Raw genomic sequence first — 16,003 nt, forward strand, 5'->3', positions numbered from 1 at the left:
TTCTGGTCTAATGTTTTAAATGGGCCCAGATGTCTCGTCTTAAGTTTCAGAAATTGCTAGCAAACCGTGGGTGTGGCAGTGAAGAAGTCTCAAGGTCATTTTAAAATATAAACAAAATTTGACCAAAACAAGATATTTTATTACAGGTGAGCATCACTGCAAGAGCAGACACAAATCACCGACATAGGTAACAAGTAAGTGAGAAAAGTTGAAGATCATACCTGGACCCATTACTTTGTGTGGAGCCATCGTCCTTTTGTTTTTCATCCGTATTCTTCATCATCTTTTATAACTTAAAAATGTATATTCGACGATCCGAATTGGCTGGTATTTACTGTCAGAGGTTGGACAGCAAAAGGGTAAAGGTAAGGTCTTCTTTAAGTTGCATTTGCTTGAAGAACAGAAGGCAGCCTTGACAGCTCGGAGATTTGCAGAACACAGAAACAAAGCATTTCCCTCAAAAAAAAAATCACCAAAATAAAATAAAGCTTAATAAATGTGTGCTCCTCAAGATTTTGTAACTTGATAACCTCTTCGGCCTCACAGCCTTGTTTACATACGATAACAAAAGCTTTAAAAAGCGACGGAATACAGGTTATTAAAACTGCGTCATCGACGAACAATGTAGAAAAATTAAAAAAAAAAAACAATAATTAAAACTACAAAAATATTCTTACTTGTTTTATAAAGAAAAAAAAAACATACGAAGTCCACACACTGGAGCGAACGTGTCGAGTATAGACGAGTACTACACTCCGAATAAAAAAAAAATACGCATAAAATAACACATTTCGATATATTTACAAATATTACTTATTAATAAATCATTCCATAAAACACAAAGCGAATCGATATTTTTACTGTCCGTGCTAGACAGTGCCTTCAGCCGAGCGCTTCAACATGGAGGAGCGCCATGGCCGCCGCTGAAGCCGTCGCCAGCGCCGAGCAGGCAAACAACGGAGCCGCACACGCGTACACGTCGCCCCGATCGCACTCGCGGGCCGAACTCGCCGGAATCGGACAAGCCAGTCCCGAGGGTCTTAAAGGTTCCCCGAAGAGATGTAACGAGGTCTGTGTCACCCAAACTTGAGCAAAGTTTCTAACTCCCCCAAAAAAGTAAGGGTGGGAGGAGGAGTAAAAGGAAGCAGCTCAGCGAGAGTCTCTTCTCCAAGGCACGGCCGCCATCTAGAGCTCCTTCCCAGCTCTGAGAGCTCTGCCTTTGATTGACGCTCTTTCCATATACCCCAGGACTCAGGTGATGTACCAAAGACCCACCCCCTTTCATTTTCAAAATCAGTAATTACCCGCTAAAATGCTGGGGGGCAAGCTGCCCACTGCCACCCTTGTCATGTACTCTGGGGCCCACACCACCACTGACCTGAACTCATGTGAGAGGGGATGGCATAGAGCACTCATTTATTTTGTTAATTTCTGGGTAGGAAATTGTGTTCCTGGAGCTTCTTCCACTTCCTGCTCAGACAGGAAATGAGCTCTGTGGAGCCATTTTATAAAACAACCATAAAGACTGTACTGGACACCATGACAGACCAAAACTTAACTCTTTGATGGCTTCTTTTGTGTTTCACTACTGAAACATTTGGGGGAAAAACAAGGGGACACCATGATCTAGGGATGTTACTGTGCATTCCAAGAAGCCAGCATGGTCAACAGGTCAAGCTGTGCCCAATTATGAAGGTCTTAGGTCCATTCATGATTTCTGTGGTGAAATTTATAAATTGTGTTTGACAAGCATGGTTTATGCCAACCCATTTCCAGACATGTCAATCCTTATTTTTAATGAAAAATGAATTAAAGATTCTCTGCAATAAAATACGGTTACCCCAAATTCCATTAAAGATGTGTATTAACATACAGATACATACCCTAACTGGTCAAGGCAAAAGTTGACATTTCTAATAGCCTACAATTTCATCACCACAAATGGTTTAGGATAATTCCATTGACCCTACAAAGTCAAATGGTGACTTGGTCGTGCAAATACAGAATGTAGAAAAAGTCAACAATAAGCAAGAGAAACAGAAGATCCCAATGGATGACAACTATGGCCAGGGCAAAAAGTACTTCATTGGGAGTGTCTGGAACAAATTGGCCATTCACAGAATGAATAAAGGAAGAAAAAAAGCAACATCCCAGAAAGTCAAAACTCAGGATACATATGTAAAATGTTCACCAACAAAATAACTTAAAAAAATGACACCTCTCCAACCCTTGTGGCAAGGCAACATGATCACCCACTTCAAGTAAAATCACCATTATGAATTGAGTAAAAACCATTACAAGCACTCCAAACACACTTGGATTCAGACATTCTGGTATTTGCCAGAAACATTCCTCTAAAAAAAACTACCCCAGTTTCCTCAGACACCACAGCATAAAAAAAACCTTCAATGATTGTAAAAAAAAGCAAGACATACAACAGCAGACAGTGAAACCCTTTATTCAAGATCCTGTAAAGCAATGGAGCCATCCAACTTTACACATTACATTAGTTTCAAACATTCAACACTGCATTTGGTTATCTAAACATTGAATTATACACAAAGGTTACACAACTTTAAAAAGTTAGGGTTTGTGAAAATCAATTCAAAAGTCCAAATACTGTTGCAGCTGATCAAAGAGCATCCAATTGAAATCACAGCCAGGCTTGTCCTAAGAATCAGCAGTCCCAGAGAACAGATAAAGTAGATGCCATCTTGAAGAATCATCTGATGTCTGTCTCCACTTGACCCTCTCGTCAGCCGTATGGAGTCTTAACAGAAAAAATTAAAAAAAGTTGGTACATAGCCAATGTCTTTGGTGGAAACAGCTTACCTGTGTATCACCAATTTCTAAATATGTCTCTTAGCACATACAAAAGGGATAATGAAACATTAAATTCCAAAGATGCTCCATAATTAAACTATAGATTCTATTAAAAAACTTAAAAATGAGAATGCATTTTGGTAAACTAGACTCTCAATTTAGACATATAAATAAATAAAACCAAAAAAGAGCCAATTCAATAGATTCACCAAATTCTCCCAAGCCTACCTGAGCTGTTAAAGTGGGTGGGGGGGATACAAGAAAAGCCAAGGTTATGTAAACCTTTCAAAAACATGCTCCAAGCAAGCAATCCAACTAAGTACAAACACCAACTTTCACCCCTTACTGTTAATCATAATATTGCAATCCCCACATTAACTTTGAAATAATGCCAATTTGATCTTATTCAATACGGCTGATAAAGAAATTCTTAGACTATGCATAAACACCTCAAATGGTGGTCTATTTTTAAAATACTGCAAATTTTAATGGATAATTTTCCAGATTATTCACTGTAAATGTTGCTAACATTGCAGTTACACTGCCTAGCAATGATGAAATAATTTCTATACTGCAGCAGAACTATCCAAGATTGACTATCAAGATTTCAAATTCAACAAAACAGATCGGGAAAATGATTACCCCGAAAAGTTTAAATACACATATACATACATACATACACTGGTAAGATACAAAAATACAAGACTGGAAGCCAAAGAATTTTTTTAATACTAAAACAATAAAACTTGCTGCTACTTAGCTGCTCACACACTACCATGTATATATAAACTCAACAGCATGTAAGTGCATCACAAGACAACGCAATAGTAAACATTGATTTGTCTACTTTAAACAATTCAGTTATGTGGAATAAAATTTTGAAAATGTAAACATGCAAACAGAAAATATGGAATCTCATTGATCAAACAGCCATTCAACTTTATAACTTTTACAGTTGCATGTGTAGTTTGAACCATAAATTACTTTATTAGAAATGATCAAAATTGTGTGTGCTCAAGATACCTGACAGTATGCTGTGCAAACTGAGCCACAGGAGGTCACACCATTTTAAAGTAGCATTAAGGAAGTATAAGACACATTAAGGGCATCTGAAATCTAAAATCATGGCCCCTCATTAGTTAAAACATGGGAAGCACATCAGCCTTAAGTGTCATGTTCTGTAGTTACACAGAATTTAACTTAGATGGGTACAACCCTGGCAAAGGCACTGTGTGGAGTTTCCACATCCTCACCATATCGGTTTTCCTCAGTTTAATGCAGTCTTCCTTTCACATTTCAAAGATGCACATAATAAAAAGGACTGGCGATTTTAAACTCATCCGAGTGTATAGGCTATCAAGTCAGTTTGACCCTTAAATGGTATGCTAACCCATTAATGTTGGATTACTGTATTCCACATAATTCTACAGAGAAAAGCTCAGACTTCCAATGTCCTTAAATAGATTAAACAGGATGGAATAAACACTACAAATAAACACAACACAATTTATATGGGAAACTGAGTAAACAGAAGATTTTTATGTTGCTGTTCAGAATACAGAGGTGTTAAGTCTGAATGACTTGCATCAATCAACATTTGTAAAGAAAAAACCCTAAACACAAACAAGCCCACAATAACCCACTGTCCCAAAAGTAGACTGAATGTGCAATTCCTACTTATTTCTTTACGAACATTAAGTAGTTGACTTCATTGTGTGGTCCTATAAGCATAGGACTTAAATTATGCAAAGACAAGACAGTAGTAGATGCTACATACACCAAGGCAAGGAGCAGACCGAGTTTGTACTTTTTAATCAAACAGGTCTACCAACCTCCATGTGCAAATAACACATTAACTTGTAAATGTGTTAAACATCACATCTTACATGTAATTACTAAGAATTTTTTGACAGAAGCCAGTTGTAAAGTTACTATTCATATACAGGGTGGGCCATCAGTTTCCATACACAGGAAAAAAAACAAAAAAAAAAACAAAGAAAAAACATTTTTATTTATGTAATATGCTCTACATGACTGCCATTGTTTTGAAAACATTTCAATCCTGACCCAGCCATCAGTATAATTTCAATTTGTTGCTCTTTATTCAAACGCATTTTTAAGGGTATCTCAAACAAATCTTGGGAAATGTATCACCAACACCATTACAAGCATAACTCCAGCTGTGCTAATACATGTTCATCAGCATTGGCAGACACGTATTGAAATGTGTTTTCAAAACAATAGCAATCATGTACAGCATATTACATAAATGATTTTCATAAAAAAAAATATTTTTTATGTATGTAAACTTATTTCCCACCCGGTAGACGGCAACAGAAGGAATGTAGTTTTTCCTCAGTTTTTGTCCACATCTTTTACATTAACAAAGAGGGCAGAAAACTGAAGGGAGCACAATGCTGCCATATATGGGCAAAGTGGTTCCAAGTATTTTCTTCAAAAAGAAATGGGGAACGGAATACTGCTCACTGTAAATTTGTTTTATTGTCAGTGAACCTGGCCAAGTAGCACATTAGACTGTATTAGGACAAACAGGCTTTCAAACAAGCCAAATTATGTGACAAGGGTCAGATAAGCATAGCAACCCCAAAATCCAAAGGCAATTCTTTATATTCAATTATGAGACTTGTACTCTTTTCAAATGGATTACAGATCATTGTCACAAGTATTTCCACAAAAATACAACCAAAATTAGCGTCCAAATGTGGACCACAAAAAAAACCAAAGACTTGATATAGCACTGTACAAAGTATCATGAGCAAAAAAAAAAAAAATCAAGACTTGCTATATAGCACTGTACACAAAATGTGGATCACAAACAAAAGATTAAAAAAAAATGCACATCAGTTTGGAATGCTGACTTCTTATTTCCCAAGTAGATACTTACTCCCATATCAATATAAACACTACAAAGAAAAACAAATGTACAACATTCATTACACAAAAAGGGGAAGAAGTTAAATCTATTAAAACTGAAAAATGTATTGGTTCCATGGGGTAAATTGGCAATTAAGGTAGATTATTAATTGCAAAACTATTCTAACACTATCAAGAAAATTTCTTACATGCAGCTTAATCATGTCTTACCATTTATTTAAAAAAAAACAAAAAAAAAAAACCTGAAGTATCCTACACAACACAGAGAGCAATCTTCTATTGGTGTACAAGTACTCCAACTTGTGACTGTTAAAAAAAGTGTACAGTCATTAAACTGTACTTCATTCTCTTCCCCATTGAAGTAAAGTGGTTATCACTGGATCATGTGATTTTATAGATTATATAAAAACTTAATGAAACACTCATACAATGACATTTAAAAATTTTAAAGAGGACAACTACAATGTAACGCAATAATGTTTATCTGGAATATATAGTATATACGCATCTACTGTAACACCATTTCCTTGTAAGTAAAATGACTTGTTTTCACAACGAGATTCCATAAAGTGGAACAAAAGACTAAATCAAAAAAAAGTACTTACCAAGCAGGCTTGAGAAGGCAGCGACACATTCGACTCCGAAAGAAAACCTTTCACAACCTGTAAAAGCACAACTCTTATTACAAGAGCTACCAATGCAACTTTTTAGAAAGTAACCTATACAATAATCACTTAAGCTTTCTCTCCTCAAATCACATGAAATATTACAATAATCCCACTTTATGCAATCTTACAAACCATTGAAAATGCAAATCACATTCATGACAAGTCTCTTTTTTGAACAGAATATTGTTCAGAGTGTGAATAACTGCTTCTCACAACTCAACATTTATATGAAATGCCAAACTGCTTACAGATCAATGGAAACCTACACTATAAATAATTTTAACAAGATAACACGTCCAGAATGTATGCAAGTAACTTCACATTAGCTGCAAACTGAATACTTGTTTACATGATTAATGACGCTAATCCCAAGACCACTGACTGACACTTTACTAGGGGGTGGACTCACGTGACTTGGAAAACACTTTACACTAAAAGCAGGGGACCACTTCACAAAGCATAAGCTAAGTGGGATAAGAACAGCGGACAGTTCCCATAGTAACTCCTGCTAGTACATGCCCCCATAAAGAGAAACCAGTTTGTGTGAAGTCTCTGCAACATAATTGTGTTTTACCGTTGTAAGATGCATCCATAAAAAGGTAAAGACATTGCATTGCTGGAATTTGGCAATTCAAAAGGGACCACATTTGACTCGTTTTCTACATAAAAACCCTTAAAACTGAAAATATACAAGGTATCCAAAAAACACCCTACACCACTTGTAAACTGATATATAGACATTTACCAAAAAAAAAAAAAAACCTTGGAAGCTCTCTAGAACACAAAAAAAAAATACCCTACAAGAAATTCAAAACGTTCACTCAATAAGAGATGAAAAGTACAGAACACCTACAATTTAAATCACAAAAGAACAAAAATGAAACACATATCTAAAATGGCTGCTACTTTAATGACATAGAAATATTTTCTTGTGATTTATGATCTAAGATCCATCAAATTGTGTAGTGTTCCTACAGAACTTAATTGGCACTAACCGAACATGGTCTAAAAATTGTGCATCACCTCCTGTTGGTCACTGGCACTTGCAAAAAATAACATTAGCTTTTACTTATCTAAACTAGGACCACCATTTTAAAACCCGCATCTCACGTCGCTACCTCAAGTTCATGGCGGACCCTTATTTAAATAAAAATAAAAATAAAACTCTTTGAAAACAATACTCAAAAAGATGTCTAACATTTAAATTTTCAAAAAAAAAAATAAAATAAATTACCTTAAGAAAAAAAGGACATGGCTCCACGCAATGCCTAATTTCCCTAGAAGGGAAAAAAAAAAAAAACATTACTTGCAAATAATTTCAAAGTATAGAATAATTTAACATACACATGAATGTAATTATGAATGGCAACGAAATAAAATTCAGTTCAATATTTAACAAAAAATTGCCATCAGTTGTCTAAATTATATAAAATGCAGACCAAAGTTTCTTACACGACAAATTGGACGGTTTGAAGCTCACCAAGATAAAATCCATTACAAACCCCAAAAAGTTTTAACATCTCTCGGAATGTGAAACCCAACACAAAAAAAAGCATGCGAACAGTTCTCTTCAATAATCGTCAAATCAAAACCATCCCAACATTCCTGAGAAAATGTACATTTTAGTCAACTGAAATCGATGCCGAAACACACAAAACCAAGAAAGAAAACGCTTAACCTTAATTCCTGCAAAAGTCCGAAAGGGGCTCATCTACGTATATGAATAAACCACCGACTCTTACTAAAACAGCAGTACTACACTCATAATAAATACAAGTTTTAAAACTGCAGTCCGAGAACAGTAACGGAGTTGGCTAGAAAGGGTTACACCAAGTGCCGCCAACAATTAAGTGATGGAACTGATCTAAATAAATACAAAATGTAACTGAAAAAAATACAATTGCTGAAATATACAAAGCATTACGCCATCTGCATAAAGAGTTAAAAAGCCAACACCCATATTTTGCTAGGACAAGGACCTCTTTTCGCCTAAAAATATGCTAAGACAAAATAAAAGAATTAAAATGAATATAGCATTCACCGAAAATAAATCGCAATTAAACCAAAATGGGTATGAAACCAAAGGAAAACTGAAGTAGATTTTATAAAAACGGAGATTACAAAGTTAGAGGTTGTTCTATGAAACAAAATACTGCAGATCCGACATTTTACAGTAAACTTGGTGCTGCGTCCGTTTAACAAATAAAAAATGTGACGCAAAAATCTATTTACCTTCCCGATATCACCGTCTTATTTACTCCCACTCATACATCAAATAATTTTCCATTATACGATTTAGTTTCTGTCACTTTTTCCATACTGGACTCTTATTAGAGGAACTTTAAACTAGACAAGGACGTTACAGTTCTCAAGGACAACGCAAATTAAAAATGCGCAATGACTGCGTTTTCCCTACCAGAAAAGTCCAATTTCTGGCAACACTCTATTAAAAAAAACCGCTTTTCTGGATGGAGAAATAAAAATCCTGCTGGAATTTCTAAAATGAACACGATTAAAAACACGCATGCCGCTATCCCCAGTGTATCCACCTCATCCGACTGCAAGCTCCCGTCATGGCCATGTTTAAAACGAAGACTCCAGAACCTTCTCTTTCCCTCCATATTGTCACATCTCAAACACACTCCTTCACCGGCATGTCTGCGTCAGAAACCGTACATAAACAACGATAAAATACGCTCGAAACCAGCCTTACCCAACAAAGGCTCAAGCGCTTGTATTTCATCAACCTTCATCTACTCTTTGTATCGACATGCCTCCTCCACCACTGTTTGTCTCTCGGACGATTCTTCGCTTCCCTGCCATCTTGTGCTATGGGCGTGTGTTTAACACACTACATTAAGGTCCGTCCTCCTCAGTCGCCGTCTTGTTTCTCTGCCGAACATGGGCTGCCTTTCTCTTTAATGTATCATCGAACACAACTTCCTCTAAAGAGCGCAAAGAACGCTGGGTAGGGGAAGCGTCGCTCCCCTCCTTCTCTTGGCTTATTGGCTGATGTGACACATACGTCAGAGCGATTCTCCGCTTTCCTGCCCTCGTTTTGCATTTCAGAGCAAGTTAGTATATACCAAAGTATATAATCCAAAATTGTACATTTTATCTTCTTAGTTGTTGGTTTTACTCGTCTCCACTTTGTTGCACATGTTTAACGCACACATTTCCTTCCTAAGTGTTGAAGAGCGAGAGTTTAGCGGTGTCGCTGCAACATTGGTAACAAAGTAGGAAACATCCCTGGGTGGGGTGCCAGTCCTTCACATACAGAAGCTTATGGGGTCAGTTCATATTGCCTAACATATCCTACTATAATCCGATGCAGGCATGGTACAGTATTTTCAGGAACTTTATACATTAAATTGTGTTTATTTTTTAATTGTGATATATGTTCTTGTGTGCTTAACTCCCACATCCCGGATATTTGAGTGCAAAGGGTTGTGTACGTGTGCATGGCCTATGAACTGACGTTCCATTTGGGGGTGTTTCTTGCACTTATAGCTTCCAGCTCAACAAATGTTTATTGTATATTGTTTATTTTATCATTTCGCTTATTTTTAACAACCAGGTAGCTAAGCTGTTGAGATATATGGGAAATCCCTAAACTAGTACAAACATGCAGTTAGTTACTATTCACTTTTGAAGTTTCTACATCAAAGTCAACTTTATTGTCATCTCTGCTATACACTGTACAGGGACATAGAGAGACGAGACGACGTGGCTCCAGGTTTCCAGTATAGACAAACATAGAACAGCATAACAGAGGATATAGAATAAATAGGCATATGAAATAGACAATAAATAAGTGACACATATTCAGACCAGGGTGACAGGGAAGTAGAACCTTGACAGTTAAAAGTGCAAACCAGGAACCAGCTAGAAATATAATATTTGTTCGTTGATAGGTAGGCCAATATTTGTTCACAACGGACCCTTGCATGCAGTCAAACTAAGATAATGTCTTTAAAAAATCTCAGAGAAGAATGGAACATAATGCTACCCTACAAATTATAATGACTTGTCTAATTAACTCATTTAATAATTTTTCAGATTAGTTTAATCTATTAAAGGATTATGGGGATCTGGAGAACAGGAAAGCAGTACTAAGTATCAAAATGGTGCTATTTCTGAACTGTAAACTAGTCTGTTGTAGAACAAACTCATGCACAACACATTCACTGATCTAAATGTCTTTGGGGTGTAGGAGGAGATTTAACTAAACTTAAACTTATTTAACTTCACATAGGCACTGGTAGAACAGGGCACTGAGGCGCAAACCTCTGGCATCAACGAATGTTGATAAATTGATTAATCAAAGTGCCTCTGTCATCATTTTTGTAATACATAACTTTTTTTTGCTTTTCATTTTCAAAGTTTCAGTTTCTTGTTATTATGTCTCTCTCATAATTCCAGCTACATCGTTTAAAAATAACAAGAAGGAAAATAAACCCCCAATTAAAAGCACAAAAAAATATGTTATGAAGACATTAAAAGATCATTTCTTACTTTCTCCTTTACAAAGTACTGTATAGGAGAAGTTTTGGAATCCTCCAAAAATTAAGTTTCAAGACTTTTATGAATCTCAACATTTTAGACATCCCTGAGTCTGAAAATACAATTTTTGGAATTATGTCTGTGTATCTGTCTGTCTGTGTGTGTGTGTGTGTCTAAACACGATAACTTGTGTGCGCTTACAAATTTTGCATGCAAGTATTACGTACAAAACACAGATTTCTAGCAACTTTTGGGCTATTTCTATTAACCAGAAGTGGTACTTTACCTTTTATTCATGCAGCTGTAGAGTCCAATTTAGGCAACTTTACTTTTATAATAATTGTTCAATATATTATTAATTTGATTTGATTTGTTGTTGATTGTTCTTTAATGTACATAATATAAAATTATAATCATTGTCATATCTGAGTATATGAGAAAGTATAGGGGAGACCACTGATTTTTTGTTTCACATATTTGCTCATTAACAAGTGGCTATTTCAGTTTTTTGAAAGAATCAGGTACACTCAGGGAAAATATCTGTTTCTGTGAATAAATCAAACAAACATCTACCAAATTCTTTAAAAATACAAAACAAACTGATAATGGACTAATATATTTTAATTAAACAACAGTATGGTTAATTAAGCAAATACAATTACAGGCAGTAACTGGCACTTGATACATATATTGTTTCAGATGTCAGATTTCAGCTATAAATGATAAAGTTGAGTTTGGGAACCATAAGTCTGTAGTTTATAATCACACTAATGTCTGTGTCGCCTACCTGACTGTAATGTATTTTTGTGTTTGTCTCACTCTTCTATTCAGGCATCACTTCAAATTTTGCCTGTTCACCTTTTGACGATGAGATAAAGCCTCTCTGAAACTACTGTACAGTAATCAACACTTTACTGTGTCAGCTTGTTTTCATTATAATTGTATTTTCATCACAGAGTCTACATTTGTTAGTTATACATTTAGAAAATAATCAATGAACAATAAAACAATGTCTTAAGAATTTAGAATGTTTTATATCAGACACTACATGCACTCCTGAGAATTACCTTAAAGTTACTTACAGCTTAGTGCTGCTACTTGACTAAAATAAATTTATTTATAAATTGGTTTATGACTTGCAACATTAAGTTTATTGTAACCTTTCCTTTAAACTATGGGATAATTCTTATATAAATACTAAGAACACCACACATCCATTTTCAAACCCACTTAATCCATTTAAGGGTTAAGGGGTGAGCCAGTTGAGAGTTAAGGGGTCATGTCCCTATTCAGGTGCAAGGCAGGAACCATTCCTGGACAGGGAGCAAGTTTGTCACAGGTCACACAACTGCATACCCTAACACAGAGACAATTTAGAGTTGCTCATTACCCTAATACTATTTGAGATTGGCTAGGCACCTAATATTGCAGACGTGGGATTTACATTCAGTACTGTATAGAGATGTTAGAATGTAGTTTTCTTTCTTTCTCCTATTAGAAGATCATATACTGTAAATATAATCATAAAAACAGTGCCCACATTCTCCTGATATTGATAACTAACTAACTCATTAGGCATAATCCTGTGTCATTTCACATGGCAGACTTCCACATCCACTAAGATGTTCATTCTTATTAACCTCCTTCAGTTTGATAACTTGGTTCCTTTAATATATTTCTGTATTATCCGTTTACGCCACTTCAGTCACACATCAGATGAAGGCTCAACATCTGAAATGCTGTGTATTTCTTTTAATTAACTTTATATTGGTAGACCATAATGGGCACTACACCAGTGCTCTGCAACATGTACAGAGATGGATTGCAGAGTAAAAACTTGATAAAAGTCTCATATAGCCAGGGCCTCTATGAACTGTACATCATTTTTGGGAATAACAGTTGTGTTAATGTCTACAATATTTAGATAAACTGTAGAAACCAAAAGGACCATGTTGTACTAAAGGTCAAGATTTTTTAAATTGGACTCCAAAACATCAGTGGATTTTACATGTGTAGTGCTTGTAGTAATTTTCACCAAATATTAATGTTTGTTGCCTTTTAAAACAATTTGACAGCAGAATGATACATCAAGTATTGGCAGGCCCGCTTGGGGAGAGGGCATATTTGTAAATAGACTAATGCCTAATGACACACAACTCTTGGGAGTGCTTGTGTGATGTCTGCTCCCTTATCTGTCCAGTTCTGTTCCTAGTTCTTTATTAGAAAATGTGAGAGACATTTTAGGACACCACTTTCCATGGAACATTGACTATTTTGAAGGCCATTGCTTAAAGCTTTCTTGCTGGCCCCACAAGCCCACATTTGTCACCCATTTGTAAGTCTTTGTCATGCTGCATAGACATCTCCGTTATTAAACCTGGGGCTTATACATGACAACATTAATGCATGGTTCCATTCTGGACCAATAACAACAAATTATACATGTACTTCAGCTTTGGAATACTTGCTTCTTGATGCAACTTTTGTTTGTTGAGGTATGCATTTGAATATACACTAGATAGACAAGTTGGACGGTTGAGAGACAAAGTCAGAGAGGCGAGATTGTGTTGGTTTGGACATGTGCAGAGGAGAGATGCTGAGTATATTGGGAGAAGGATGTTAAGGATAGAGCTGCCAGGTAAAAGGAAAAGAGGAAGGCCTAAGAGGAGGTTTATGGATGTGGTGAGAAAGGACATGCAGGTGGTGGGTGTAACAGAACAAGATGCAGAGGACAGGAAGATATGGAAAAAGATCCGCTGTGGCAGCGCCTAACAGGAGCAGCTAAAAGAAATAGATAGATAGATAGATAGATAGATAGATAGATAGATAGATAGATAGATAGATAGATAGATAGATAGATAGATAGATAGATAGATAGATAGATAGATAGATCCCCTTACTTGACATACTACAACTGAACATTATTTCTTAGTTGTTCTCAAACCAAATGAGATTTCCATGATTGCCAGAACTGCTTCCAATCTACTGGTTTTCAGGAAACTCTTTAAGGCACGTCTCTTTACAAAGCATCTTGCGACTTTTTAGATATTTTAGAAATCTGTTGTCCTCTTGTATATCTACAGATGTGCTTATCCATTTAAACATCAAGCAAATTAAATTTTTTCTTGACCTGTAATTTTTCACCTAGCCTTGGAGCAAACTACACTACTATACTTCTTGTTTCTGTGTCCTACTTGTGTTCTGTATTTTGTTCTCTTTTGCTTGTTAATTTGTACTTTCTAGTAAGTTAAATTGTGTGATATTGTTTGTTCTTATAAGTTGTTTTGCATAAAGATGTGTGTTAAATAATAAAAAATAATAATAACTGATACTGTATGTTGCACTAATTCCAGGTTTGTCTCAACTATTTTCTTCAGCATGACTTCCTCTCTGCAATACAATATATGCAATATACAACAAATGACTGCAAAGTACAGTAAATGTGCAAAAAGTAAACTAACAGTTTTTTTTATAGTACCTGTTGGCTTTATGCACTATAGTCAGTCCCACCCAAATATCTCCTTCATGACTTTCTCTGCATTTTAAAATGTACATCATTATTTCACTGTTTAAACCACTCAGGTATCCCCAATACAAATGTGTGCTTTAGTTAAACAGCTGGACTTTAGACCATGCAGCTGCTGGTTATATACCCTCCTTTCCCCACAACTGACTCACAGTGTGATTGTGTGAGTGCTTCAGTTTTAGAAGTCAGTAAACAATTGTGGTTTGTAAGTCATTTTGGGGACAGAAATATCAGCTGAGTGAGGTAAGAAAAGGTATTAGACATGATTCAAAGTATTTACTAACAATAATACATCTGATCATGTTAATGAAAGCCTTTGTTTACTTTCTTTTAGTTTATTACTGTATTAGATAACATTGTTAGCAATATTTTGCCTAAAACATTTTTATTTAGCAAATGCTAATAAAGATTATTTGTGAATTTAAGATCATTAAAACTTACGAAACTGTCCTTAAAATGTTAGGAGTAAAATAGCTTTGTTTCACATCTGTAGCCTTATCACAATATTTTCTTTGAATCCCATGTTGCCCAATGAACTGTTCCCATCCCCCAACATTACCAGAACCAGTGTCTATATTCTTGCAAAGCTGAAATGCTGCAGAGAATTACTCCACCTACCACAACAACCAATCGGATCAGGGAATAGAAAATATCCTTTTGAAGTGTTTGTAAGGAGGCCATTGCCTAGAAATAAACAGGGACGAGTCAAGGCTTGTGTCTGGAAATGTGGTTTACAGGAAAAAGCAGTGGAAAGACAAATATTTTTCTAAAATGTATATAAATCAGAACAAAGCATGTAAATGGAGGTATAAACTAGCACTTTTTATTTTAAATGCAAAACAATTATTAAGAGAAAAAAATCTGCACAGTTTCTTAACCTTTTAGCTTTTGTATTAATTGCTGAACTATAGAAACAGGACGAAAATCATTATCATTAAAAATACTTCAAAGTAACTTTACTAGACTCCAAACTCAAAATAGCAGATTTAAATGGTAGACTTACATTTGGAATGATAGTTAATAGTAAACTAATTGAAGTTTAAATGGTGAATGCCAGTGTCCAGTAAACAATGAAATCAATAAAGTAACTTGAGCCAATAGATGGTCTCCTATGCTTAGGCATTGCCAAGTAATTCATATGCTACAAGTCCAATTCTCAATAATTATTCACTGTATGAGCTTGTGAAAAGCATTCTGCCTGATAGTGTTCCAACTGTAGAATATGGTAGCAATTGTATTATACCTGCAAGATGTATTTTTTTATTCTTTATGTAATGTGTGTCACACACATGCGTTTGGGAGACAACTTAAAGGCTTGTCTGATTGTAATTCCATCCTGAGTCGAGGGCTGAAACTGTTGCCTAATGCTTCTCCTTCTTTCTCTCCTGCAGATTAGACGACCAGCAGTCTCAATGATGTTATTTCTGGGTCATGGTCCCTTGCCCTCACCTCTTCCGGTCTGCCACCATCATTTTTGAATCAGTGATTATATGACTACTGCCTGCATAATATCTTCTATTTCCTTGATCATTTGCCCTTTTTTCTATCAATTATATGGGGTTTGCCACCAAGGTGCCCCACATCTTTA

At 35.7% G+C, this 16,003-nt stretch overlaps 1 protein-coding gene and 2 long non-coding RNA genes across 3 annotated transcripts in view; 1 reads left to right on the forward strand and 2 right to left on the reverse strand.

Annotated features, from left to right (window-relative positions):
- Positions 1-1,376, reverse strand: part of chd2 (chromodomain helicase DNA binding protein 2) — a 197,597-nt gene extending 196,221 nt beyond the window's left edge. The window contains exon 1 of the mRNA XM_039773298.1: positions 222-1,376. Coding sequence (XP_039629232.1) covers positions 222-283 — 62 coding nt within the window. The 5' untranslated portion in view covers positions 284-1,376. The remainder of the gene's footprint in view (positions 1-221) is intronic.
- A 1,066-nt stretch (positions 1,377-2,442) lies between these two features.
- LOC120541554 lies at positions 2,443-9,317 on the reverse strand. Its single transcript, XR_005636031.1, has 4 exons — positions 9,100-9,317; positions 7,621-7,663; positions 6,324-6,380; positions 2,443-2,770 (listed from the first exon to the last, which is right to left on the reverse strand). It is a non-coding gene; the product is annotated as an uncharacterized LOC120541554 (long non-coding RNA).
- A 5,253-nt stretch (positions 9,318-14,570) lies between these two features.
- On the forward strand, positions 14,571-16,003 carry LOC120541555. Its single transcript, XR_005636032.1, has 2 exons — positions 14,571-14,658; positions 15,807-16,003. It is a non-coding gene; the product is annotated as an uncharacterized LOC120541555 (long non-coding RNA).

Source organism: Polypterus senegalus, chromosome 12, assembly GCF_016835505.1.
Source record: "Polypterus senegalus isolate Bchr_013 chromosome 12, ASM1683550v1, whole genome shotgun sequence".
Lineage (NCBI taxonomy): Eukaryota > Metazoa > Chordata > Cladistia > Polypteriformes > Polypteridae > Polypterus > Polypterus senegalus.